General features: G+C 57.7%; 1 protein-coding gene across 3 annotated transcripts in view; it reads right to left on the bottom strand.

Moving 5' to 3' along the window:
- Positions 1-2,122: 2,122 nt before the first annotated feature.
- Positions 2,123-24,962, bottom strand: part of NLGN3 (neuroligin 3) — a 37,950-nt gene continuing 15,110 nt past the window's right edge. Inside the window, exons 2-7 of one of the 3 annotated variants that reach the window (XM_058848121.1) lie at positions 21,609-22,354; positions 13,548-13,607; positions 10,799-10,948; positions 8,969-9,154; positions 4,207-4,996; positions 2,123-3,777 (exon numbers count right to left, since the gene is read on the bottom strand). In XM_058848121.1, the coding sequence (XP_058704104.1) occupies positions 2,940-3,777; positions 4,207-4,996; positions 8,969-9,154; positions 10,799-10,948; positions 13,548-13,607; positions 21,609-22,086 (2,502 nt within the window). In that variant the 5' untranslated portion in view covers positions 22,087-22,354 and the 3' untranslated portion in view covers positions 2,123-2,939. The remainder of the gene's footprint in view (positions 3,778-4,206; positions 4,997-8,968; positions 9,155-10,798; positions 10,949-13,547; positions 13,608-21,608; positions 22,355-24,962) is intronic. The other 2 variants (XM_058848122.1, XM_058848123.1) reach the window with 2 other exon arrangements.

The following is a 24,962-nucleotide window of genomic DNA, read 5'->3' on the forward strand; positions in this document are numbered from 1 at the left end:
TAAACATGTCCCCTGAAGCAGAGGATGTCCCACAGTTGTCACGCAGATGTTAACTGTTCATGCCCTCTGGGATACAGTGTCCCTAGAGCTTTGCCAGGTCTCAAAAGAAAAGCTGTTGATAGTCAAGGACACCCTGGACAGATGGCAGCCTCGGGAGTTTTGCAAAGGCAAAAAAAATATCAGTGGGTTGTCTGTCACCAGCTTGCCTTGGGGTTCTAGCTGGGCTGGCCATGCTGGCACATGTGGAAGCATGCAGCTGGGGCTGTGCAAGGATGAGGAGAGGGGACAGAAGGGCAGGGCAAGCCCCTAATCTGGGGCAGAAAGGCATCAGCCCTTCAAGAGGACACTAGGCACCCTGTGGGATGCCACGATGGGCAGCACCAGGCCTTTTAGGGGGGTCCAGCACTGGAGCATGGTGCTGAAGAGGGTGATATGCTCGTGGCACTGGAGCTGCAAAGGTCCCCCAGGGGGAAAAGGTAGAGCCCCACACTCAGCTTCCTGCACAGCCTGTCCCCCTGCCTGCCACGGCTCCCCTGGCTCAGGGCCTCGGCCCTGGCTCCAGTGTCTGCACACTGCCTGAAGGCAATTCAGCCCCCCCACTCCGTTCCTGGTTTCTATGGCAACTCCAGTTGAAATTACATTAAAAAGAAATGAAACCAGCAGCTTTTCTGTTTGGCAAGTAGGGGGAGGGGAGCTCAGTTGGGAAAGGCTGGGGAAGGGGTTTGAAGTTTGGAGGGAGGGGGGATATGGGACAGATGTACTCCCACATGGGGTACCAGTGCTGGGGGCAGCAGGGCAGGGGGGATGTGGGGACACCCCCCACTGTGGCACTTGGTGTTGGCAGTCCTGGATGGTATGGTGCCAGCTTACACAGGGGGGTCCAGCACCCTGACACAGTGGGGTGATACCAGGGTCCTCCTGCTGCCTATGTGGGGTGGGTGTCAGGGACATGAGGACCAGCACAGGGCACTCCACCCAGCCTGGGAGTCCCCGGGCCCTTCATGCTCCAAGAAGAGGCGAGACACACCGCTATTAAAAATATCACTTCTGTTTTATTTGGAATTTGTTACTCTGCACGGGTGACAGGGTATAAATACATTCTCCAACGAGCATCCTCACCCTCAGCCCTGCGCAGGGTGGGGCCAGGGCAGGGTGCAGGGCCGTTGTTGTGCTGGCCCCGGGCAGTAGGGCCAGCAGGGCCATCGATGCGCTGGCCACAGGCAGTAGGGCCAGCCGGCACCGGTGCGTCACGGCCGCCAGCACGGGCAGCGTCTGCCAGCCGGACCGTCTTGCACAGGGACAAGATATGGTGTCCCCACAAGGACCTGTCCCTTTCTCCTGCCTCCCCAGGCCCCAGGTGCTAGTGCTCACCTTGGGGGGCTGAAACAGGGGTGCCCCACGTGGGATCCCCTGCAGCTCCTTCTCCATGCCCGACCACACCAAAGCCACTTGCCTAGAGCCACGTGTGGTCCACAACAGCCCAGCAGATGCCCCAACCCCCGCAGAGCTGCTCCCAGCCCTACAAAGGCTGCATCACACCAGAGTCCCTACCCAGGCGTCTGTTACAGCTGCACGTCCTGGATGCCAGAGCTGGGATCACCCCATGATGGGGTAAAGGCCCCAGTGGAAGTAACCTAGGAGGCAGAGTTGATGTTGCTGAGCAGCTCACCCTGCTCCTGTCACCCCACTCCTGCCACAGGCTGCAAACCACTGGCTCTGCTTTCAGGAAACAGCATGGGCAGGGAGGGCACAGCACGGCCCTGGGGCAGTGGTGAAGGGATGTGGGATGCTCCTGGGGGAGCAGGACAGGGTGGGGAGCATGAGGAGCTGTCCTGGGATCATGGGAGTGAATAGACAGTGCTCGGAGCAGGTGATGCCCACACAGGGCGGTGGGTGGCACTGGCCAGTGCTGGCTGTGAGGGACCGGGGCGGGGGTGCTCGCAGGCAGGCCGTTGGACAGGCTTTTTTTGGCTGAGATACGTGGGCACGGGTGACAGAGGAGGGAGAATATCAAAAAATACAAAAGAGCGCAGCCCCACAGTGCAGGAGGCACTGCCCTGCCTGGTGCCCACCCACGGCAGGCGGGCGCCATGGGAGGCCGGCACCGTGCGCACACGCTGGCTTCTAACTGGCTTTTTATTTTATATCAAGAACACTTGGTTTTAAAATCTTTACAAAGGACAAAACGCGGCGACTCCGTTAGTGTGTAAAGAACTAAAGATCTGCTTAAAAAACGTCTCTGCAAAGAGAAATGACTGACACAAAAGAGATTCTCTGCAGCGCAAAGAGGGGCAGAGGTGCCAAGTCTCCAGCCCAGGGCCCCACTCCCAGGGTCCCTGAGCCCCGGCACCAGCCCCAGCGCCTGCATCCAGCACAAGGCCAGGTCCCTGGACCCTGCCCATTCCCTCTGCCTATAGCACCATGGCCTGGGGCCACTTCTCAGCACAGTGAAGGAGCCTTTTCCAGGGCTGCCAAGATGCCTGGAGATGTCTGGGCACTGGCCGAGAGGGATGCCCGGTCCTGCTCCTCGTCAGTCCCAGGGTGCTCGGTGGGCTCAGCACTGGGGATGTGATGCCCCCACTGGGAGGCACAGCCCATTGACATGGAGCACCATGGCCATTGACAGCGGGGCACCCCTGCCCACCTGCACGCGTGGGTTGTGCAGGGTTACACTGTGTCCCTCCTGCACCCCACCGGCGTCCCGGGGCAACCCACGGGGCCCTGAGGCCAGGAGAGTCAAAGCACTTCTCAAAAGTTAGATAGGAACAAAAGAAAGCGCTGGGGCCACTCTGGGACCCCACAGGTCTCTGGGCTGGGAGCTGCACCGTCCGTGGGCGCTGCCCCTCCGTCCGGGGGCTCAGTGGGCCCCGCCGGTCCCTCTGCCAGTGTCTGCTGCGTGTGTGTGCGTGCGTGCATGCGTGTGCGCCGGCGGCGGGCAGCTATACCCTGGTGGTGGAGTGTGAGTGCGGAAGCCCCGTGCTGTTGAAGCCGGCAGTGAAGGTGTTGTAGGGGTGCAGGGTCTGCAGCCCCACCAGCGAGTTGGGGATCATGGTGATGGTGTTGGGGGTCATAAGCGGGATGTCGTCCGGAGAGCGGCGCAGGGTGAGGGTGTAGTCGGGCAGAGCGGCCAGGCGCAGGGTGTCGTGGGATGGCACAGCTTCACACTCGTGGTGCCCCTGGCTCACCTGCAAGGAGGGCATCTCCTCATCAGGCGCGTGGGCGATGTCGTTGGAGGCACCGCGCTGGGGGCTGGGCTGCCGGTGCGTGTCCTGCCGGCGCTTGTCCTTGCGGTAGTAGAGGGCAGCGAAGGCCAGCACGTTGAGGAAGAGGAGGGAGGCGCCCACGGCGATGGTGACGCTCAGTTCAGTGGAGTAGTCGCGGGGGCTCTCGAGCAGCGTGCCCGCCTCTTGCTCTGGGCTCCACTTCTCCTTCCCGTTCTCGCTGTTGTAGGCGGGCGAGATGGCGGGGCGCTTGGTGGTCCAGATCTTGCTGTTGGGCCGGCGGGTGATGTGGGAGTTCTGTGTGGTGTCAGGTGGTGGCACTTTGGTGGTGGTGGAGGTGTAGTGGAACATGTCGTGCAGGTTGTACAGGTGGGGAACCAGGTGCTTCCAGAAAGCCACCTTGGTGGCCCGGTAGTGGTCGCGTACCCGTGGCTTCAGCCCAATGTGCAGGTACAGCTGGTCACGGGGGTTGTACTTGGACCAGGCCACCTCCTCAAACCGGTTGGCCTTGGTGTGGATGAACTTGGTGTCCTGGGGAACAGGCTTGTTGGGGTCCCTGTGAAACACAGGCAGAACAGAACTGGCACTGGGAAAAGCCAAAGAAGCAAAGAGGGAGAGCTGGATGCAGAGACAGAAACTGAGGGGACCTTTGCCAGTGGTGGCACAGGTTGGGCTGGCAAAAGGTTTTGAATGACTGGGCAGCACCCAACCCTGGGTCAAGTCTCACCCACGATGACCAGAGCTAACAAGCATCCCCACCCCTGCTGCTTGGCTGGGTCCTGTCCCAGGAGCTGGCCATGATCTAAGCTTCTTGCTTTGTGGCCGATGCCATGGCCCCAGCGAAGGTGCAGCACATGGGGACCTCTGGGCACAGGGAGCTCAGTGTCCCACACCAGGCATGATAACCCCCCCACCACAGCACAGCCCCAGGGGTATAGCTACAGTGAGTGCAGACCCCCAAGGCACAGCACCCATCCCCACTCACCCTGTCTTGGCAAAGTTGGTCCAGTAGGTCATCACCACAGCGCTGAGCATGACATCATTCTTGGAGAAGTTGCAGGGAAAGAGGTCTGTGGGGCCAATCATGGGGATCCCAAACACGTAAGGCACCTCATCCCCGTGGGCTGCGTCAGACCACGCAGGCTTCATCAGGCTCTGGCAGTGGTGGTAGAAGGCGTAGAAGTAGGTGGGGGACCCATAGCGGGCGTGCAGGTCAGCTGTCACCACCGACGGCTCTACCCACTGGTGGTCAGTGAAGAGGGCCACCAGAGTCTTGCGACGTGTCTCGGGGTTGTCCCGGTCAGCCCAGTCCGTGTACATGAACTTAATTGTCTCCCTCAAGGTGTCCTTGCCCTCGGGGTAGCCGTACAGGTTGTCTACAAAGTTGGAGACTGAGTAGTCAAAGTCACTGCCTGAGACGCCGTCCTCTGGGTCCACCACGCCCTCCACAAACTTCAGCCCTTCACCCTGGTTGACCCCCAGCATGATATCATAGTTGAGGAACTCTCCCTGCTCCATCAGGATTTCTGGGTCATCCGGGATCACATCCCCGTCAATGACTGGCCCGAAGGCCACATGGTAGCGAGCCGGCTGGATGTCCTGCTCTACCAGCTCCTTGGCACTCTTCTGCCGCAGGCAGTCCACCATGTCCACGGTGTCCAGCACATTGCAGCCCACCTTGTCAGCCAGCATGCTGGTGTACTTCACAGGCTGGTAGTTCACTGCCCAGCTGGAGAGCGCGGAGCCGCTCTGGATGATGGCTCTCTGGAAGAGACCTGCAATACAGGCAAGGAGTGGAGGAAGCTCTCAGCAGGGTTCCAGTATCCCAGTGCTGCAGTGCAGGATGCAGCATGACGGAGGCATTGATACTCTTGTACCCTTGCAAGAACCCAGCACTCAGCCCACACCTGGCCTTGCCCCTGAGCTGCACTGCCTGCTGAGCTGAGCTCACACAGGGGGCTCAGCTCAGGGCTGCTCTGGGGATGGCAGGATGACAGCTGGGAATGCAAGTGGGTGTTCCTGGAAGCAACCAGGGGCTGCTGTGCTCCCTCAGGATCCCATTGCAGGGGATGACCCAGCATATCCTTCTGTCCTGGTGTGGGGAGAAGAGAGGCCATGGTTGCATCACAGCCTGGCCTTGCCAAGCAACCCGTGCTACCCCAGCCACCCCAAGGATGTGTTACCTGAGCCCCGGAGGGGCACCTGCTGCCCCTGGCTCAGCACCATCCTCCAGCCCAGGTTGACACCTGCTTCACTGAGGAGCCAGGCTGTGGGCTGGCAGCAGTGGGAGGGTTAATGCCTGCTTGGGGACACTTAACCCTGCTGTGTCCCACCCCACTGCTTTGTCAGAGTCCCCCTCGACCCCCTCCCTGCTGCTTCCTGCCCAGCTGGGGCTGCTCAGTGCCAATCCGGCCCTGCAGGAGCACGCTGCCAGATGCACAAAGAGGGCCTTTCTGCCACCAGGAACACAGAGGGAGTGGACTTTCGCCCTGGAAAACGAGGCCACAAAGGCCCTGGCCCAGGCAGAGAAATGCGTGGCTTCGCTCCAGTCCCATGTCAATGGTGCTTGTGCTCAGAATACAAAGGGTGGTGAGGAAGCAGAGCCTCTGGGCCGTGAAAGGCAGCCAGTCCGGGGTGCACCCAGGGGTCCCTGCTCTCTGACCAGCCCTCTTTGCACCCCAAGTGCTGCCTGCACCCTGCCAGACCCCAGCACTTGCTCACTGTGAGGGACTGTTCCAGGTGATCCCTGAACGCTGCTGGCACAGCAGTGTGGTGGCCATGGGGCTGCCCCTGGCACCCTGAAATGCAGAGAATCCCTGTGCAACTAAGGCTGTGCCACTCTGCAGGGAAGCAGAGTAGCACCTTCCTGCAACAGAAGTGTTCAGAGGCTCCTGGCTGCCAGCCACCATGTCCATAGCTCTTGTCTGCACGCACAGTCCTCACTCTGCCAAGTACCTGACGTACAGTCCCATGCACTGGGACAGAGAAGTCACAAGCTCTGTTTGTCACCTCCTGGTGCCCTAGGAAGCCATACCAGCCTACAGGCTAGAGACTGGCCACGGGTTTGCTTGCCCTGCGCCATCATCCACATGCCAAGGAGTCAGGATGGGATTTCCTGGCTCCCTGGAGATGCTGTCCCAGCAGCAGCTATTGCACCCTGTCAGCAGCATCACTTCCCAGACAGTCCCACCCTGCTGGGCTCTGGCCCTGCCCACCACTGCCTGGGGAGGTACAGGGCAGCTGATGTCACTAATAGCAGGTCATGTCCCTCCCTGATGGAGCCCCTTTGCCATGTCTCTGCATGAGCTAGGAGCACCCAGGACTCTGTGAGAGCCCTGACTCGTCATGTCCTCCTGCTCCATGCCAGCACCTGACTGAAGCCTGACAAGCACCCCAGGGAGGCATCAGCACCCTGCACACCACATTGGGCCTCTCCAGCCTGCTGAGGCCCAGGCAAGAAGGTGAAATTCTGCCTTTCCTTCCCATTCCCTTCCAAGGTGAGGTTCCCACATGCCCTGCCTCCCTGCAGGACTGGCTGCCACGGCACAGTGGAATCAAGTGGTGGGGCCAGGGCTCTGCCAGAGGGTGGTTGGAGCTGCAGACTGCCACCAGCTGCTGCCAGCTCCTGATTTCCTCTTTGCTTTGCCCAGTAGCTGAGACTGGAAACACCTCTGGGGGTGTCTGAGCCAAGCCCTGCTCAAAGCAGGGTGCTGGGTGCCTTGTCCAACTGAGGTCTGGAGGGCTGGCACCAAAGGGCAGAAGCCCCCACAGAGAAGGAGATGGGAAGATGAGAAGCACATAAAGTTTTCCTGGCAGAGACTGCTCCTGCTTTGGTATGATTGGCTGGAGAGAAAAACAGCACTTTGGTCACTGATGAGGAATCAGAGTGACCCTGCAAGGCCTGAAGCTGGCAGGGAGCTGTGGATTTCCCCAGCAGCCAGACCCAACATGTGCTGTTCCAAGCCTCCAAGTGTCTGCCTCTTGCAGCACCTGGCAGAGCAGGCACAAATCATTAATAGCTTGTGATCACTACTTTTATTTTGATGCAGTAAAAACAAACCCACCTGTTCTGCAGGCTGCAACTTAGCACCGTTCCCACGCTGTGTTCCAGAGCCAGCTACCCATCCCTGGGGATATGGGTGCTCTGGCATAGGCAATTTTTTGAGGTCATTTTACGGCCATTTGGCTTTATGAGACACTGGCTGCAGCACTGAGCACTCCCCTCCCGCCTCACAGCATTTACAGCCAGCAGCGGCTCCCCTGCCCCAGCAGCGAAGGTATTGGGCACCTGGCACCTCTGAGATGCAGGGGGTGCCTGCATCCAGGGCAGGGGCATCCCCCTGTGGCAGGGGGACCACACCAGAGGCACTGGGGCTGGATAGGGCAGCAAAGGATTTGTCATGCAGGCGCAGGGCTTAGTGGCATTAAGTGTAGCATCACCTGCCAAGTGCAAATACTGGCAGGACTATTTTTCATGGGTGAAAAGTCACAAAGCCTCTCCAATCCACCCTCAGCCTCTCTCCATGCTGCTCCATTCTGGACCCCTGTAAGAGGCTGAGGCTACCTGGGCAGCCAAGCACACACTCCTGCACTCCTATGATGGAAAGGAGTACCCTTAGAAGCATTGGGAATGCATAGTGTTCCCTCCCCAGCCTTTCACACTCAATATGGGCAGATAAAACACTTTTTCTTTCTGCAGGAGCTTTCAGCTTGTAAAAGACTCCCCATCATCAGCCATCAGCCCTGCTGAGGTTCTGGAGGTCTCCATTCCTGTGTGATTCCCAGGCTGTTGAGCAGGGCAGCAGCTCTTCACATCAGCTTCGAGTGCAATTTGCTGTGTGTCTCTGAAGGGCAGACTCATGCCTGTGTCTACTGCTCAACACGTGCCCTTTTCTCCTCAGCGTCACACCTGGGGACACAGCACTGGAAAATGGCTGCACCCTCATATAAAGCTCATGAGCAGGTCCCTGGCAGGCTGCTCCCCTGTGGACCATATCCAGTTCAGGCTTTGCTCCTATAATTTCCTTTAGGAATTTTATCAAAAATACCTCTAGTCTCACAGTTAATTTTTTTTTCCCCCTCCATGCTCGATGTAAATGTCTTTGCAGGTGGTTTACATGCATTTGCTCTTATTCCAACACAATCTTTTAGCATAAATAATTCCCTTCTTTATTTAGAGTAAACACTCTGCTATATTTACAGATATTAATCATATTACTTCCACCTGTGTTTTGCTAGGCGCAGCACTTCCAGCTCTCCCAGCCTCACAATACAGGGCACTCCATCCCTCCCCAGGCTCAGAAGGGATGTCTGGGTGCTCTGCCTTCCCCTCTATTCCAGCAGGAATACCTTTCCTAGCACTGAGATCCTTGTTCCCAGTTCCCAGTGCCCTGCAGGATGCCCTTCACACCTGCACTTGGAGAACCTGAGCACCAGGGCAGGCCACCTCAGGAGGGGTCCCTGCCTCTCCCCATGCCACGGTGCTGGCCCTGGGCTGCAGCCTGGTGCACGAGGAGCACCCACTCCATCCCTGGCTCTCACATGCTCTGCAAAACAGCCTCTCTCTGTCCATGAGGAGAAGGTTTTGCTTCCCAGGGCTGCTCCAGGCTCTCACCAGTGACTGATTAGAAAGCAGCCTGGACTTTGTTAGGCTGGGCAGCAGGACCCGGGTGGGTTCCCCTCCCTGCTTAGCAGCAGCAGGGCGTTTGCTCGCAGTTGCAGCATCCTCAGGCACGGCTGACACCTACCTTCAGAGTGGTGGGAGAGGGTGAGCAGGCTGACACAGGAGGCACCGATGCCGGAGCCGAAGACAGTGATCCGCAAGGGATCTCCCCCAAAGAAGGCGATGTTCTCGCTGACCCAGCGCAGCGCCTGGATCTGGTCCAGCAGCCCGTAATTGCCCTTGGCAGCCTGGTCCCCCGTGCTCAGGAACCCTGAGGGCCAAGGGGAGCCCGGTTAGGGATGAGGAAACCGGGAGAGTTCTGATTTCCCACCCCCCTTCCCCAGACCTAGGGCAGCTTCTGTGGGACCCTATCCCACTGTGAGACTACACTACAAAGAGAGTTTTGTGAGTTCTAAGCTGGAGCAGGGACACCACTGAGCTCCAGCCACCCTCTGCATAACACAGAGGGGTGAAAGGCTGAGAGAGCAGCTGCAAACCTCGGGGAGCCTCTTTGGCCAACAAGGAGTGACAGGGTAAAGAGCACAACGCTCTGTCCTCCCCATACCACCACCTGTGCTAGAACAGCCCAAGACATCTCACACAAGCTCCAAGGAAAGCTCAGAAAGCACCAGTGGCTGCAGGCAGGGCGGGTGTGTGCACAGCCAATGCTTTCCATGGACTAGCGTGGACTGGGGGAGGCTCTAAAAATGTAAGGAGGTGGGCTGGGCAGAGAGGAACTGACTGCAGCTTAAAACACAAAGCTCGCAGTGAGGAAGAAGGTGAGAAATGCTTTCAATAGCACAGGAAACACCCAAGATAAGTTATCACTCTTTCGTTTGCTTTGACTTTAAGCAGGAAGCCAAGACCATGGGCCTGAATCAAAATCCAGGTAGGTAATCCCAGCACACAGGGAGAGGCCCCAGGGCTGTGCTGGCACTTGGAGGTGGTCTGGCTGGGTGTGGTGCACCACCTCAATGGAAAGGATGAATGCATCACTTAAGTCTTAATTGTCATATTGTGACTCATGTGCCTTAACTTTGCACCTATCCATTTAAAAGGCCGGACTTTAAACATTAAAAGGTTTTGAACAAGTTTTGAACTATCATCTTCCACAAGAAACTGCGGGCTCTGGATGCCACCAGAGGGATGTGCTATCCCAGGTAACAGGCAGGAGCCCAGCTGCCAAGGGAGAGCACCACGCTAAGCTGGATGGCTAGGAAGAGAGCCAGCAGCTTGGCTGGAAAGGAGCTTTCCCCAAACCTCTACACCCCTTGTTCTCCTGTGTCTCAGCCCCTGGGGGTTTCTGCTGCTTCAGGAAGGGGATTGGACTGCCTTTTGACCCTATGTCCTCATTTTGTATCTCTAAGTCACCAGTTCTTTTGGAAACAGGACTGCCACCCTCCGCTGCATGGCACATACACTGCAACCCTTCTGTGGCCCCCAGTGCAGACAGCCACGTCATGGTGGGTTGCTGAGGGGGTCCCAGCAGCACAATTGGCTTGGAGGCTGCCTGTGCCCAGGGAGGGAGAGCTGCCAGGTCCCCAGGACAGCCAGGCAGGACCCGCTGGCACCTCAGCGCTCTGAGCCCTCTCAGGAGGAGATGCTGGGTAAACACATTTATTATTCATTTAACCACAAACCAATATTTGCTTTCAGCTGAGCCAGTTTGTGTAAATGAGCCGGGGGGGGCTGGTGCCAGGACCCAGACTAGGCTGCGGCCGTGTGCTGGGGGCTCTGCCACGTGGCACCCGCTCGGCTGCCAGGGCGGAAGGCAGGGGCAGTGCCCACAGCGCATCCCGCCAGGCCCCACGCCCCCCTCCACCCCCTGTCCGGCTGCTCCAAGTCCGGTCAGACACAAGGATTGTCCCGCTGCCCGGCTGTGCTGACGGCACAGCTCACGGCAGCCAGCTCATACCGAGCACTCCAACGCGGTAGTTCAGGGTGATGACAATCACGTTCCCATAGCTGGCCAGGATGCTGCCGTCTATCATGTTCCCCGTGCCCTCCATGTATGAGCCACCATGGATATACACCATCACCGGCTTGGCCCCGCTGTCCCGGATGTCTGGAAGGAGAGGTGGTTAAACACAGCACCGCACCGATGGCCGCAGCACCCTGCCCGACAGGCAGACCAAGTACAAGGGCAATGCCAGCTGCCAGGACCAGGGAGGGGACTTAGTAGCCAAAGCCAGAGCTCTTCTGGGGGCCACAGCGTGGGCCCCCAAAGCCAAACACCACTGAACCAACCCTGCCAGCCCCTCTCTGGGAGGTGGCTATTGCTGCACTGTCCCCACACTGCTGTCCCCTCAGGGGTCTGAGCATGTGAGGAAGGGACGCTGGCTGGACCCCGCTGCTCTTCCCCAGAGCTGGGCTCTGGCATTGTGCGGGAGCCAGATCAGGTCTGCTGTGGGTGGGAGTTGCAGAGTCCAGCCCCAGGATGCAGCCCCATGTCCTGTCTTTGGCTGGACCCAAGCACTCTGTGGGTCCTGGAAGCTGGCATTGCGGAGGGGGGCAGGGATGGGGGTGTGCAGGACCTAGAAGGTGGGGGGGGAGCACTGATGTGTGCTCCAATGTCTCACTCTCCCACTCCCATTCCCCTGGGAAGGCAGAGACCTGCCTGTCTGGATGTAGACCCACGGCACCCCAGTGCCCAGACACAGACATGGTGATGAGGCAGACAGTGTATGCACGTGTGTGTGTCAGGGAGGTGAGCACGGCATCTGGACGAGGACAGGGCATGAGGCATGGAGTGAGGATGGGGAATGGGACCCCGAGGGTCGGGGAGGAAGGACTGTGGGAGTCTAGTGCACAGGGAGCAGCCACGCTCCCTCTCTCAGCTTCTGCCAGGGGACATCCTGCCCCTTCTGCCCCACTGGCTGGTGATCCCTCATGGAGCCATGGCCACCCACAAGAGAACAGCACCTGTGCTTGGGCTCCTGGTGCACCTTGCCCACGTCACACAGACGAGGCAGTTTCCCCCGCCATGGGGACACTGCCAGGTCACACATGCCTGTGCTGCCCAGCGCTGTCCTGAGCTGGTGATCCAGCACCGAAGGACTTCACTCTCCCTTGTGCTCACTCATGCCCAGCACCTTGCTCAGGTGGGCTGGCAGTGCCTGCTTGGCCTCAGCTGCCCCAGGCAGCTGCTGCTCCCTGCCTGCCTCCCTCAGCAGTGCAGCAGGACTGGGACTCTTGGGGCACAGCCACACCAACACCATGACCACCGGCTGGGCTGGTCATGCTCGCTCACACCCACCTAACCCCTGCCATGTCCACTCCTCCCTGTGGTTTGCCCATGGCACGGGGCTGCAGGCCAGGCTGATGGGTATCTGTGGCCCTTCTCACCTCCAGCTGTGGCCCACAGCATGGCTAAAGGTGGCCTCCCATACAGAAAACCTCCTTCCCTCCAGGAGAATGAGGCTATGCCAAACCCAAAACCTGTGCTGGCTTTTCCTAAATGTACAGACCAGGAGAGCAAAACGTGCTTGCAGCTCCTCCAGGACAGACATTGCCTGTGTGGCAGAGCTACATCAGGACAACCAGCTGCTTGAAATGTGAGGGGCAGGAACATCAGTGCCTGTGCCCATGACTTCTCCTCCATCCTGCACCCATTCCCTGACGTACAAAGGGCCCTCCTTGCAGCAGAATGGCAACAATGTACAGAGATGTACCAGGAAATAAACAGCTCCGAACCACTGCAGCACATTTTGGTGTGTGTGGATTTAGCACAGTCGAGTCACTTAGGCTGAATGCCAGTTTACGCCCTGGTACAAGAGATCGTGGGGCACAGGTTAGCTGGAGCAAACAACAGGGTTTTAGTACTGCCAAGGAAAAAGTTTTTCATCTATTTCCCAGATCCTAAATGCCATCTGCTAGACCTTGTTCGAGCTGCCTGGGCCTCCTGCACACCACCAGGCTTTACTGTCCTCAGCACTTTAGGGCTGCACCCTGGCCAACCCTTCCTCCTACCTCCTCATTACATCTCTGCAGCCAAACACGCCGCCGACTCCGTAACCTGCAGACAAACCACCCTGTTCTACTAAAAATAGCCTATTCTGCAGCTTGCTTAGTCCTGGCACACATCTAGAATCACATCTGCTTGAAAGGCCACTTGCTCCGTCTCGGCTGGTGCTTGCAAGCAAGACCTCACTTCCACTGGGTGAGAAAGGAGAGAAGAAACCAAGTGGACCCTGGGTCTCCTGTGCATGGCCAGGTGCCCTCTGGGTGCCAAGTGTTCAGGCTGCTGGCACAGCCACGGCAGGGCCAGGCAAGGGTGGATGGGGAGGTTGCTGGCTCCCAGATGCATGTCACTGACTCTGGAGGGATGAGGCTGGAGGTGGGATGTGACCGGGCTCAGGGTGAAATGGGCCCAGGTGCCCGAGGGCTTCTCTCCTCCCGAGCTGCCATGCTTCCTCCCTGCCCTCGCTCCAACTGAGCAGGAGCAAACTTCTCCTAAAGCGGAAAAACCCCATGAGCTTTCCCCCCATGGGGAGGAGGGGAAGGTCCTGGGTGCCCTGCACAGCCGGCCAGCCTGCCCCCCACCCCGCGCAGCTGCCTGGCACGGCAGACAGACACACACAGGGCTCCCTGGGGGTGGCAGCGGATGGCGGGCAAACGGAGCTGCTTTGCGTGTCATGCAGTGGCAGCCTCGAGCACAGAAATACCTTCGTCTTCATCACCGTCATTATCCGCTAAGTCCTCGCCCTGTTTCTTAGCGCTGGCTCCTAGGGACCAAACACGAGGAGACAGAACAAAAAGGAAAACAAAAGGAAATAAAAACAAAACAACAAAAAAAAAAGAAAGAAAGAAAGAAAAAAAAGAACACAAAAAAAAAGAGAATTCAAAAATAGCATGATAGCAGAGACAGTGGGGCCACGCCTGTGCCCCACAGCACTGCTGGCTACTCACACTGCACCTCTCCCGGAGTCAGGGCAGTGTTAGGGCACGGGCAGGACTGCCCCAGGAGTGTGCCAGGATGCTGCTTCACCCGGGCCCCTTCCCAGATCCTCCCTGGGGAGGGCTGGGGTGGCAGGGAAGACGCAAGTGGGGCTGGCAGCATCAGCACTGGCGGTGGATGAGTCTCTCAAAGCACTTGCCGATCCTCCTGCATCCCAGCCTGGTCCCCGCCTGGTCATGCACCCTCAGCTCCAGGCAGGGCTCCCTCTCCTAGCACCCAGGTGTAAACAGGAGCCCTGCTCCCAGCTCTGCTGCCCCTGGGGACAACTGTCCTCTGCAGAGCTCACACCAAGGGCTGCCTTGCATGACCGCCAGGCAGGATCCTGCCCATCACCATCACTTGCTGTGCTGGACACAAACCACTGGTACCACTGCATGAGACCACCACAGCATGCAGAGATCCCTCATGACAGATGCTCCCTGAGCTGCCTGGCTCCATTCTGCATCAACTCCCTCCTTACAAGACCAGTTCCATGTTTCACTGAGGATTTCAAAGGCACCAATCAGTTTTACCTGACCAAGGCAGAATCCTATACATATTAGTTTCTGTAACATCCTGAATGCCTTACAGTTGTCCTGTGTCCCTTCACCAACCTGCAGTCCTGGGGCACTGGCCAGCGCAGCAGCCCCAGCTGCAAACTGTGGAATGCTGCTGTGGAAGGCTTGCAGTGAGCCTGCAGCCAGCAGGAGCCAGGAGAGGTGGCCTGTGGGCTGGCAGGGAGCAGGGGTGCTGAAAAACCAGTGCCAAAAGCCCACTCCTGCAAAGGACTGCATGCCAATGTGGACAGAAAGGCAAGTGGTGCCATCCCTGTGCTCTGGAGCTCTGAATTTCAGGAAGAGGCTGGATGTTCTTATCCCCTTAGAGCTGCAGACCTGCAAGTCCTCTGCTCCCTAATGCTTACAACAAAAAGTTCCCCAGGTGATGATGACCTCTGGGGGACAGCAGGGTTTCCCCCATGTAGAACTTACCCACAGAGTGCCTGCACTGCCCAGTGACCTTCCCCTGAGACAAGGGGCTCTGACCACTGCCAGATCTGGGCTGATCCCAGAGTCCTGCTGCCACCACCAAGGGCCCCATTACCACACCAAGGGCTTCCACAGCCCCCAGCAAAGCTCCCATAAGCAAGGGGCAAGCCTTGTTCCTGTGTACGTGGAACTACAGGGCTAAATGCACAAAACTGGTCAGAAAGACAACTGGGGAGCTGTGCTCACTTGTCAGTCTGGGAGTGACATTCTGCAGGTGACACAGGAGGTGGATAACAGAGATGGCAGCATGGAATGGGACAGGATTTGAATTTAAAAGGAATTTCTGATGGGGGAGGAAGAGATCTGAAATGGCTGTGAGGCAGCTCCATCAGGACGAGAGGTTTGTAGAATGCCTTAAGCAGCCATGACCTGCTGGAGGAGCAGCAACCAGAAACCTCGAAAAATCCAGCAGGCATGAGAAGTTTGCAGAAGGCAGGGTCACATGAATCCTGGGAGCAGAGGCATGATGGGAGCTACAGCAGCATCCCAACACATGAAAGAATACTGTGAGGTGGTGAGGTGGAAAAGCAAGTCCCTCTCAGGCAGCCCTGGGGCTACAGGAGGCAGGATGAGAAGAAAACCTTTCTGGCAGAAAGGGCAGCTGAAGCACTCGAAGAGGCGGCCTGGGGAGCTGTTTAAGAACAGCTTAACTGTGGAACTGTGGGTGGGACACAGTTCCAGAAAGAAACTGTCCCGGGTGGGACACAGTTCCAGAAAGAGGTGAGATGGAGCTGATCCTGCCACGGGCAGGGATAGATCAGCTGTCTCCTGTGCTGTTCTGATTTCCTCCAGCTCAGTTTACCTCCTGACCTATCCCCACTCCAGCCCCATCCCCTCGCCTCCTGCTTCACCACCCAGCCATCCTCTGAGCATATCACATCCTTCTCCTCTTTTCACCCAGCACCACCCCATCCGTGTCAGCTCTTGCCCCAGCACCTCAGCCCCAGCATCTCCCCAGATGCTCCTGCTGCATCCTCCCCACACTGCCTCCCCAGCCCACCCCCAGCCACACACTCGGCTGGGCATGTGCAGCCACTCAGACTCTTTGCAGGAGGCTGCAAGCTTGACCTACTGTGTCTTCATTAGGAAGAGCTGCAAGTCCAGAAAGCACTTAAATGATGAAATACTCATGCAATATTTGCTAACCAGTGCTATGCACCAACCTCTTGGTGCTTCTAAGGGATAGGGATTTTTCTCTAATGAAGAACACAGCTAGTGAGCCTTCATCCACACTGTGCTTCAGAGTTGAGAAGCTGACCACAGGCAGCTGGAGATCATTTTTCACTGCCAAAGGCCCTGGGACTGGCCAGACTGCAGCCCTGCAACCTGGTCTCCTTCAGGGGACAAAAAGTCTCTGTGCAGACGGAGGAATCAGCTATGAGGACTTGTCAGGTTGTAAGAGGGCGGTGGACAACAACTCTGTGACCTGAGCAACTGTCCTGGCTGAGCAGGGAGGGATCCAGCTGGAGATAGCTGGGACAAGCCTCCAGCAACCTGAGCTGCAGGCACTGCAGAAGAGATGGAAGAAAGCAGCATTTGGGAAGCTAAGCAAAGCAGGAGTGCAGTGATGCAGGCCAGGGGGAAGGGCAACAGCAGTGGCATGTGTGTGTGGCAGATGCAAAGCACAAGCCTCACCCATCAGCAGGAAGGTGCCAGGGTGGTTATGGCCAGCACAGACTGTTGTGACCAAGTGGGCTTTTTGCCACTTGCTGCAATGTTCACCTCCAGCACAACCCACCAATGCCCACAGCTCCTGAGAGAAATCACAGCTTCACCTCCCTCACCCAGTAACACTTTCCACTGGCTACTGCCATGTTCAGGGACACCCAGCCCAGGAGATCTTCCTCTGCTCTAACAAAGGCCACCACACAGAGCCCTGCAGCACCCACTCTCATGGGGATGGGTTTAAGCCTGTGGATTCACAGCTGGAAAAACTAAAAGTGCTCATGGCTCTTATTCTCCTTACCCATCAAAAACACCCCCCACTAACCCAGGAGGAGAACATCTGTAGTGGCACTTCACTTTAAGCTGACTGCAAAGCAACATTGTTCAGGCTGATAGGAAGGATGCATATGCTCTTATCTGAAGGCTCTAGGAAGATTTAAGTCCAAGTTTAGTTAAAAAAAAAAAAAAATCTCTTTGCCTGAAACAGGGGCATCCTTGCTGGGTTTATGCTATCTTAAGTAAACCATACCAACAGCACTGACACCAGTGCAAAAGCAGATAAAGCAGGATAAGGAGCCTCAGTCCTTGGAGCCTTCATTCTCAGCATGGTGTGGATAAGAGAAGAGCAGGAGCCTGCAATGACACCTTTCCAGATCCACGTCTGTTGAGGGCACCCATAGGCAGCTCCAGCACCCTCTCCTCAGTGCGAGCTCCCTGGGGCACCCACTCCTGCAAAGCAGCCACGATGCTGCAGGGAGCAGGAGCCTCTGCTGGCTCCCAAAGGTACACCTGCTGCTGGCCACAGCATCTCAGCTGCTTCTCTGGGAGTGACAAGGAACAGGACCAAGAAGGGTGCAGCTGTTGAACCTGCTGCTGCACGACCCCACAGGCAGGGACAGCTCAGCTGGGACCTGTGTCAGAGGGTCCTTCCAGCCATCAGCCCTTGCTCCAGGACTGCAGCACACCTTGGTGCTGCCCTGCCCCTCCCTGTCCTGGAATGATGCAGAGGAGTAATCTCCATCCCTGAGTGGACTCTAAAAGCACTGCATCTTCTCACGCTCTGCTGCCTCTGGCAGCACAAACACCGACCCTCACCTTTGCAAATCGCTCCCCGGAGTGGAAGCGGAGCACCAGGGCAGTGGTCTGCCCACAGCCAGCTCTGCAAACCAGCAGGCTTCAAGGGGGCTGGGAAGAAACTTCCAGCAAGGGAGTGCTGCAGAATTTGTGCAGCTGTAGGGAAGCCTCAGCCAGTACTTGGACAAGTCAGCTCTTGGAGAGCAGCTGAGAAGCCACAGCGCTCTTCCTGCAGAGCTGCCCAAGTGCTTCCTGAGCCCAGGAGCTGCTGGGAGCTCCAGCCACCCTCACACAGCAGAGGAAGACGCTGGACCTGCACATTTGTCTCTGCAATATTGCAGACTCTTCACAGTCCCAGCCAGAGAAATTTGGGCATTCGCTAATGAAAACCAGGAAGAGCTGCTAAGTGCAGGGCAACCACATTTTTCCCCTCCAAAAATGACATCCACCTCCTCATGCCCTGCAGCAAGGCTTGCCCAGGCTGGTGATGAAGGGAAGGAAAAATCTTCTTGGCATCTACCACAGCCAAAAACAGGCTGGAAGTGTTGGCAGCACAAAGCATGGGGCAGAGCTGCATTTTGCACATAGGTACTGTGCTCTCAGGGTATGTGTGTACATGGTCTTTGGGTGGGCAGCACTATTTTTGCAGCAAAATCTGAGCCTCAAATGAGCCTCAGTGCTGTCAGCTCCCCTGGCACCATGCATGGCTCGCTGCTCTCAAAGCACTGCTGCCCTGTACTGCTACCAGAGAAGGAATCAATGTGTGTGCAGGAGACTGGCATTTAGAAAATTTCCATATAGGAAATTACTGTGGGCAACTGGGCAGGGAAACAGGGATGTTTTTCTGTCCCAGAGATAAACAAGCATGACTGACAAATTCTCAGTCCTTTGTCTGCTCTGAAAGACACTAGCTTAGGGCAGAAGTCATGAAAACTCCAGTAAGGTGGGAGCTGAGGCATTTTCACCCACCAAAATACTGTTCTGTGAGAGGAGAGCTTATCACTGCTCATCTGTGGCCTTAGAAATAGTAATCATTATTATTCCAGAATGAGTCAATGTTCAAATGTTCAACCTGAGGAAGTCAGCCCTGCAGGTACATTACCCTCTCCCCAAGCATTACTAACCTAGGATACACAATGAGGAGTGTGGGAACTTCTGTGTTTCATCACAAGTGACTCAATTAATTCAAGCCAACAGCTACCAGAGCCCGGCCAGAGCTGGAGGGAAGTGCCAGTGTCTGGGTGCTTTCATTCCTGGCACACCACACCTGGATATCCAAATGGCTGGCACCAGGGATCTGCTGCTCCATGAGGCAAAGGGAGGGTCCCTCACCAGCTCCCTGGGAGGTGACCAGAGGCAACCGCAGATGGGCTGCAAAGAAACCTGCCCGTGAGCGGAGCCAGTGGGGAGGGAAACCCAGGAGATGAGCACACCCAAGGTGTTTTGTCATGTCTTATATCATCCCCTTCTCTGGCAGTAACCTGGAGCCTGTTTCCCTGGCCCTGGCTGTAGGGCTGGGGGTGGCGGGGGTCTGCCAGCCCTGGCAGCCGGTGGGAGGGCCGGGAGAGGAAGCGCTTTGAAGTGGCTGGTGATCACTGGCACAGCCGGCTCCGGAGGCAGCGTGCAGAGACTCCCTAATGCGCCAGCCCTTTCAGGGGCAGCCTTGGCACTCAGAGAGATGGCGTGTGAATAGCCAGGACAGCAACAGGAAAAGCAAAGCAAAGAAACCAAACAACAGAACTGGGGGAAACGGCTGGAAGGAAAGCGCTCCCCAAACCTCCAAGCCCAGCTGCACTGGCCCCGCCAAACCCAGGGGTGCAGGGAGACAGAGGCTGGGATGCAGGGATGCTGCTGATGCTGCAGGATGCCCAGGACAGCAGCCTGTGCCGGCCAGACACCCTGTACTGAGCCTTTCAGAAGAGCTTGGCTGTTCATCTTTGGGATGCACAGAGCAGCCAGCTCTCCCTGCCTGCAAGGTGGCTGTGTGGAGGGTGAGGCATTGTGTCTGACACGGGGCTGAGCCAGCTACCATGTGTACATCTCTACTCCCTTCTGCATGTCACTGGTTGGGAATACAGGATCATTTAGGGGCAGTGGGAGAAGGTCAGTGAAGGCAAGGCAGAGATGTGTCTGAACTGGAGGTGCTCAGCTGCCCACGGGGCCGCTAGGGCTCAGGGAGGCTGCTGTGCCATGGGCTGGAGACCAAATCCTTACTGGCAGGACTGGCACTGGCACAGGGGTGTGAACAGTGGGGAGCAGCCTTGGCAGGCACAAGGCTCAGAGCAGAATCTGCAGCATTTACACAGCCAGGAGAGGCTTTATGCTTTTAACCAAGGAGCTCTGGATGCAAAATGATCAGGGATGCAATGGGGGGAAAAGCTCAGCCCAGGATGGACTGCAGTCCCCCATCACACAGATCCTTCCCTGAGCAGGTCTGTATACCCCCAGTGGGGTAACCCAACCTAAGGGATGGATGCATTTAAGTGCTGCCTGCCATCAGAGGCTACCCCTCATGCCCAGAGACTGTGAGGCTGTCAGTGCCAGTGGGATGAAGGTGGGAGTGCAGGCTCAGCCCAGGAGAAGCTGTTCTGAAAGGCCTGGAGCAACATGAACATCCTCATGATCTGACCCCAGACCTGTGCTCCCAAGCTGGCTGGAGCATCCGTGGGGCTCCTCCCAGTGGGAAGCAGGGGGTGGCAGGGTGGGCTGCTTGGAGGGTCCACAGTCCGGGTGTCAGCACAGAGAGGTGCTGGAGGAGTGCCACAGGCCGGGGGCCAGCCAGGCACCCTCTCACTCTCTCACTCTCTCTCTCTTTCCTCTCTGTGCCTCTCTGCCGGTCGGCTTGCTACATACCTCCTTTCCTACATATTTTCTTGTTGGGCTTTCGGGTGCATTCCTTGGAAATCCGTTTTACTGTAAAATGAATAAAAGACTACAAAATAACAGGAGGCTCCACTGATGGGAGTGGGCATGCAATCACAACCACGCTGCTACCCTCCCACCGCCCCCGGGACCGCGGGAGGTGGGGAGGGAGCGTCGCCATGGGAGGAAAACTCTGGGCCAGCCGTGCTGGGCAGGAAGGAAGGCATGGTGCATTCTGTGGGCCCCAGAGACCAAGGAGTGGAGCCAGCCAGCCTGGGAGAAGCCACTGGCCCACCAGGCTGCTCTGCTGTGTGCCGCAGACCCGCTGCGGGTCCCTTTTGGCCCGCTGAAAATCCCTGGGGGCTCCCGTTGCGGTGAGGCTGGAGCGGGCGTGCGGGCAGGCGCTGCCTCCTCTGCCCTCTACTTACAGTTCAGATGGGATCCCCTACAAAGGAAAAGGTTAGACAAGGAGGCACCCAGCGCCGCTCAGCCTCACCCCAACAGGACCATGCCCCGTGCATGCCCAGCACCCCAGGCTCATCGCTCTGCTGCTGGCCCACCGGCGGACGAAGGAGCAGCCAAGCGATGTGTCTGCCGGTGCACCCCAACCTCCCATCAGTACCAGGGCCCAGAAAAGGGCTCTGTGATCCCTTTCTTGCCGGAGCATCTTCCCAGGGAGAGGCAGAGAGTGTTCCTCCCAGCCGCAGCCCACGCCCACAACTAGCGCATGGACCTGGGGAGGGTGGGAAGCAGGGAGGAAGGACGAACTCGAACCAACTCAAGACAGAACCTGGCACTCGGCGCCTGTGGGGAGCACAAATCAGCTTGTCACTCTGTGGATCTGCGGTCAGAGAGTCGGATTCAGATTTAGCAATACAAGAGAGGAACCCGTGACGATGCCATGGAGGTGGAGGGGTGGGACCGGGAGGCGTGGAGGAGCAGGAGCACGCGAGACAGAGATGGCAGCTGAGGGCAAGAGGGCAAGCTGCGTGGCCAGAAAAAGCTTTCCACAAACAGACAGCATGCTGCAGGGTCCACAACCACATGCTTCAAACACAACACCCAGGTGAGACCAACCACTGCTGGGGAGGGCTGGAGTGACCCCCCCTTGCTCTCCTGTGGTCACCCCAGTGGGGACTCACCATCCTCCGTGGGGATGTAGATGTTGAGGTACAGACAGTCCTCGTTGGGGTCCTGGATGTACGTGGCCACGATATCCAAATTGGAGGTAAACCAGATGGGCAGCATGATCTCAGGAACGGCGTTGTGGATGTTCTGGGGGCAGACTGGTGAGAAGTGGGTAGCGTTCCTGATGCCTGACCAGGATGGTGGTGGCTCGGGGGGCATGAATCTCTTCTCCCCGATGGGGGGAGCGGCATAAGGAACCCCCAGGTACTGGTCCACGGGCCCCAGGATCTCACTGGGCAACGGCACGCGCACCCCTCGTAACTTCCCATAGTGCGTGTTGACAGTGGGTGAGTAGACCTGGCCCTCCATCTGCACAACCAGTGAGGCAAAGCTCAGGACCCAGAGGGTGAGACGCAGGTCCCAGCTGGCCACCAGCTCAGGCACTTGGAGAACAGGGGGGAAGAGAGGGCTTCTCCAGAGTATCAGCCACATTGTCCGGGAAAAACAGCACCAACATCCAGGCCTGAAGCTCCTGGGGCGAGGTCTCAGAGCAACCCCATCACACCAGGCCTCCGATTTGCCCACCAGGAACAGACGGAGCAGAAGAGACGGGAGTCGGGAGTGCGCAGCCCAGCCACACCTTCTGCTGGGTGAGTCGGGAGCACGGACGCAGGGAGATGTGGCACCAGCTCCTCACAGCCTCCCCGCTGCCTGCTGCTGCCTGCCCGCCAGCGGCCCAGCCCGGAGGTGACTGCTGATACTGTGGAGAGATGGAGGGAATTAACAGCAGACTTGCTCTGGAAGAGTTGAAGACCTGCACTGCAGAAGGAGCCAGGATCTCTGGCTGAGCCTCCCACCCATGGGTGCTCACTGGCTCTGCCTCCACCCGGGCAGGTGGCTCCGGGAGCAGGCAAGAGCAGGCAGAACAAGCAGAGCATGTGTGCACACACACACACACTGTCTGCCCATGCCTGCAGAGCCTGTCCCCAGTGCCCAGGGGCTGCCCAGAGTATGGGTGCCAAGATGAGCAGACTGAGTGCACACAGAGTGCTATGCCCTCCCCATAAGGAGCCTGTTGGACACCACTGGTGCCAAGCACAGCCCCTGCACAAGACCCCACTGGCACCTCTCCTGGCTGAGCCGGAGCTGTCTGTGTTCCCACACCACGCAGCCTGCGCTCCTTGCCTGGGCTTCAGCACAACGCTGCTCCCCTGTTCGGCTGCCACCACACCTCAGACACCAGCAAACTCGACCCACATGTCCTAGCCAGGCACCCATCTCCCCCTGCACTGGCCAAAGCAGTGAGACCCCAGGCAGGAGCCGGCTGCTGGGCGGGCAGGAGAGGAACAGCCAGAGTGCTGTGGGCATCTCCCACCCGCTCCGTGCCCCCGCAAGCCCGGGGAGGCAGAGCTCCGCTCCCACGTCCCCGCCCGGGCTGGCAGCATCAGGAGGAGCAGCTGTGGCAGCCCCCGTGGGGAAGGGAGGGCACTGCAGATGGGGACCCGCGGATGTGTCAGCGAGCAGAGCTCCTGTGCCAGGAGCCCTCGCTGGAGGCTGTGTGGATTCTCAGCGCTCTGCCCTTCACCTTCCCGCACCGCCTGTCGCATTCAGGGCTTATGTAAGTGCCCCCCGCCCGGGCTCCCCCCGCTGCTCCCGGGGGACCCGGGCACGGGAGGCGCGGGGGCTGCACCGCCCGCAGCTCCCCTCGCCCCGGCCGGCTCCGCTCCTCGGCGGGCGCATCTTCAGCCGGGTCCCCGCGGAAAGGCGGCGGTGGCTCAGGGGATGCTCACTCGCCCTGTCTCAGCCACATGTCCTCACCCTGGGAGAGACGGCAGCGGCTGTGAGGCACCTCCGTTTTGCCCCAGGGCATCCTTACGTGCCCACCCGGTAGATCTCTCCCAGGCTCAGAGGGAAGCAGAGTTGCCTTGAAATTATTGGAGCACAAAATAAGGCCTGTATGCAGATGGGAGTTTGCAGCTCTGGTGGAGGTTCAGTTGGGCAGGGATTCCACAAATAGAGAACACCTCATCCAATGAGGAAAATCCGCAGGAAAAAAAACCCACCACCATAAAAAAAAACCCCTAAACCTCCCAGACAGACAAACAGAAACCCACAAAAAATCCCACCCAAACAAAACACAACCAAAAACCCCCACAGAATGTGTCTCAAATCCGTACTGCACATGTGCAGGCAATTCACTGCTGGTCATTAAGGAATTGGGCCCATGCTGTGCCTGCCCTCCTGAGATGCCCAAAGAACTTGGCAGCCTCAGAAATCAGGGTAACACAGTAAATAGAAACACTCATCTCAGAAAATCACGTTAGTGCATTCAGCCCACCCAAGCAGCAAGGCCTCACAGTGCTGGGCATGCAGGCACCTCTCCAGAGCCTGCCAAGGCAATGCAGGTAACTCCAGACAAGGAGGGCAGCACATCACTCCCCTTCACCTCCTCCTGCCCCAGCAGGCAGCCACAGAAACACACCAACAGGAGCACAACACCGCTGCATTATCCCCCAAACAGATGCCAAACCTAAGAAATAACAGCTGAGTCAAGGGCCAGAAAAACAGCTGAGGCACCCAGAGACCCCAAGCTCAGCTCTGCCCACCACTGCTGGGGCTGCCTCTGCAGCACAGTGCCTTGGCTGCCCTGTTCTACCTGCAGCTCTGGAAGAAAACCATCATTCATCTCATATTCCTTGCCGCAATGCTCCTCCTTCAGCAGAGAACTGACCTTTGCCTAACAGCAACATGCCAGGGGTGTAGTGCTGGCCCAGGACCCCACAAAGCTGCATTCCCAAGCAGGATCTCAAAGGTACTTCAGACCCACCACTCTGCCTGACATTGCTGGAAGGCAAACTGCCCAGTGTAAATCTTCTGCTCAGGTTCCTTCAGGTACCACAGGTTAGGATAAAGCTAATTATTAATGACTGTCATATCTAATTTGTATGACTAGAAGCTACAGGCAGCTTCCAGTCTTTATGATAGTGCATACAGTGCTCCCTGCAGAGCCATTTCAACTGATCTGTCATCATTTTCTGTCTGCAGGAACACCACAGCCCTGCCAGTGGTGGTTCACCAGCTGATTTCCCAGCTCCACAGCTTCCTCATGGCTGCAGCTACATGCTGCCATGGGCGCTGCTGCTCCACCAACTCCTCCAGGCAAGCAATTTCACGGCACCAGGCAGTGCCACTACACAGCTGCCCAGCTGGGCTGCACACACCAGTCACAGGGCTGAATTCACAACCCACTCTGCATCCGTGGAGCTTCCGCACGCCCACTGTAACCATCCTGCCCTGACACAATGAGGAATCTCTTTTTACAAAGCACAGCCAAAAAACAGCTTCTTGCTACAGCTCCTCAGAATTAT

The sequence above is a fragment of the Poecile atricapillus genome, chromosome 12 (genome assembly GCF_030490865.1).
Source record: "Poecile atricapillus isolate bPoeAtr1 chromosome 12, bPoeAtr1.hap1, whole genome shotgun sequence".
NCBI lineage: Eukaryota > Metazoa > Chordata > Aves > Passeriformes > Paridae > Poecile > Poecile atricapillus.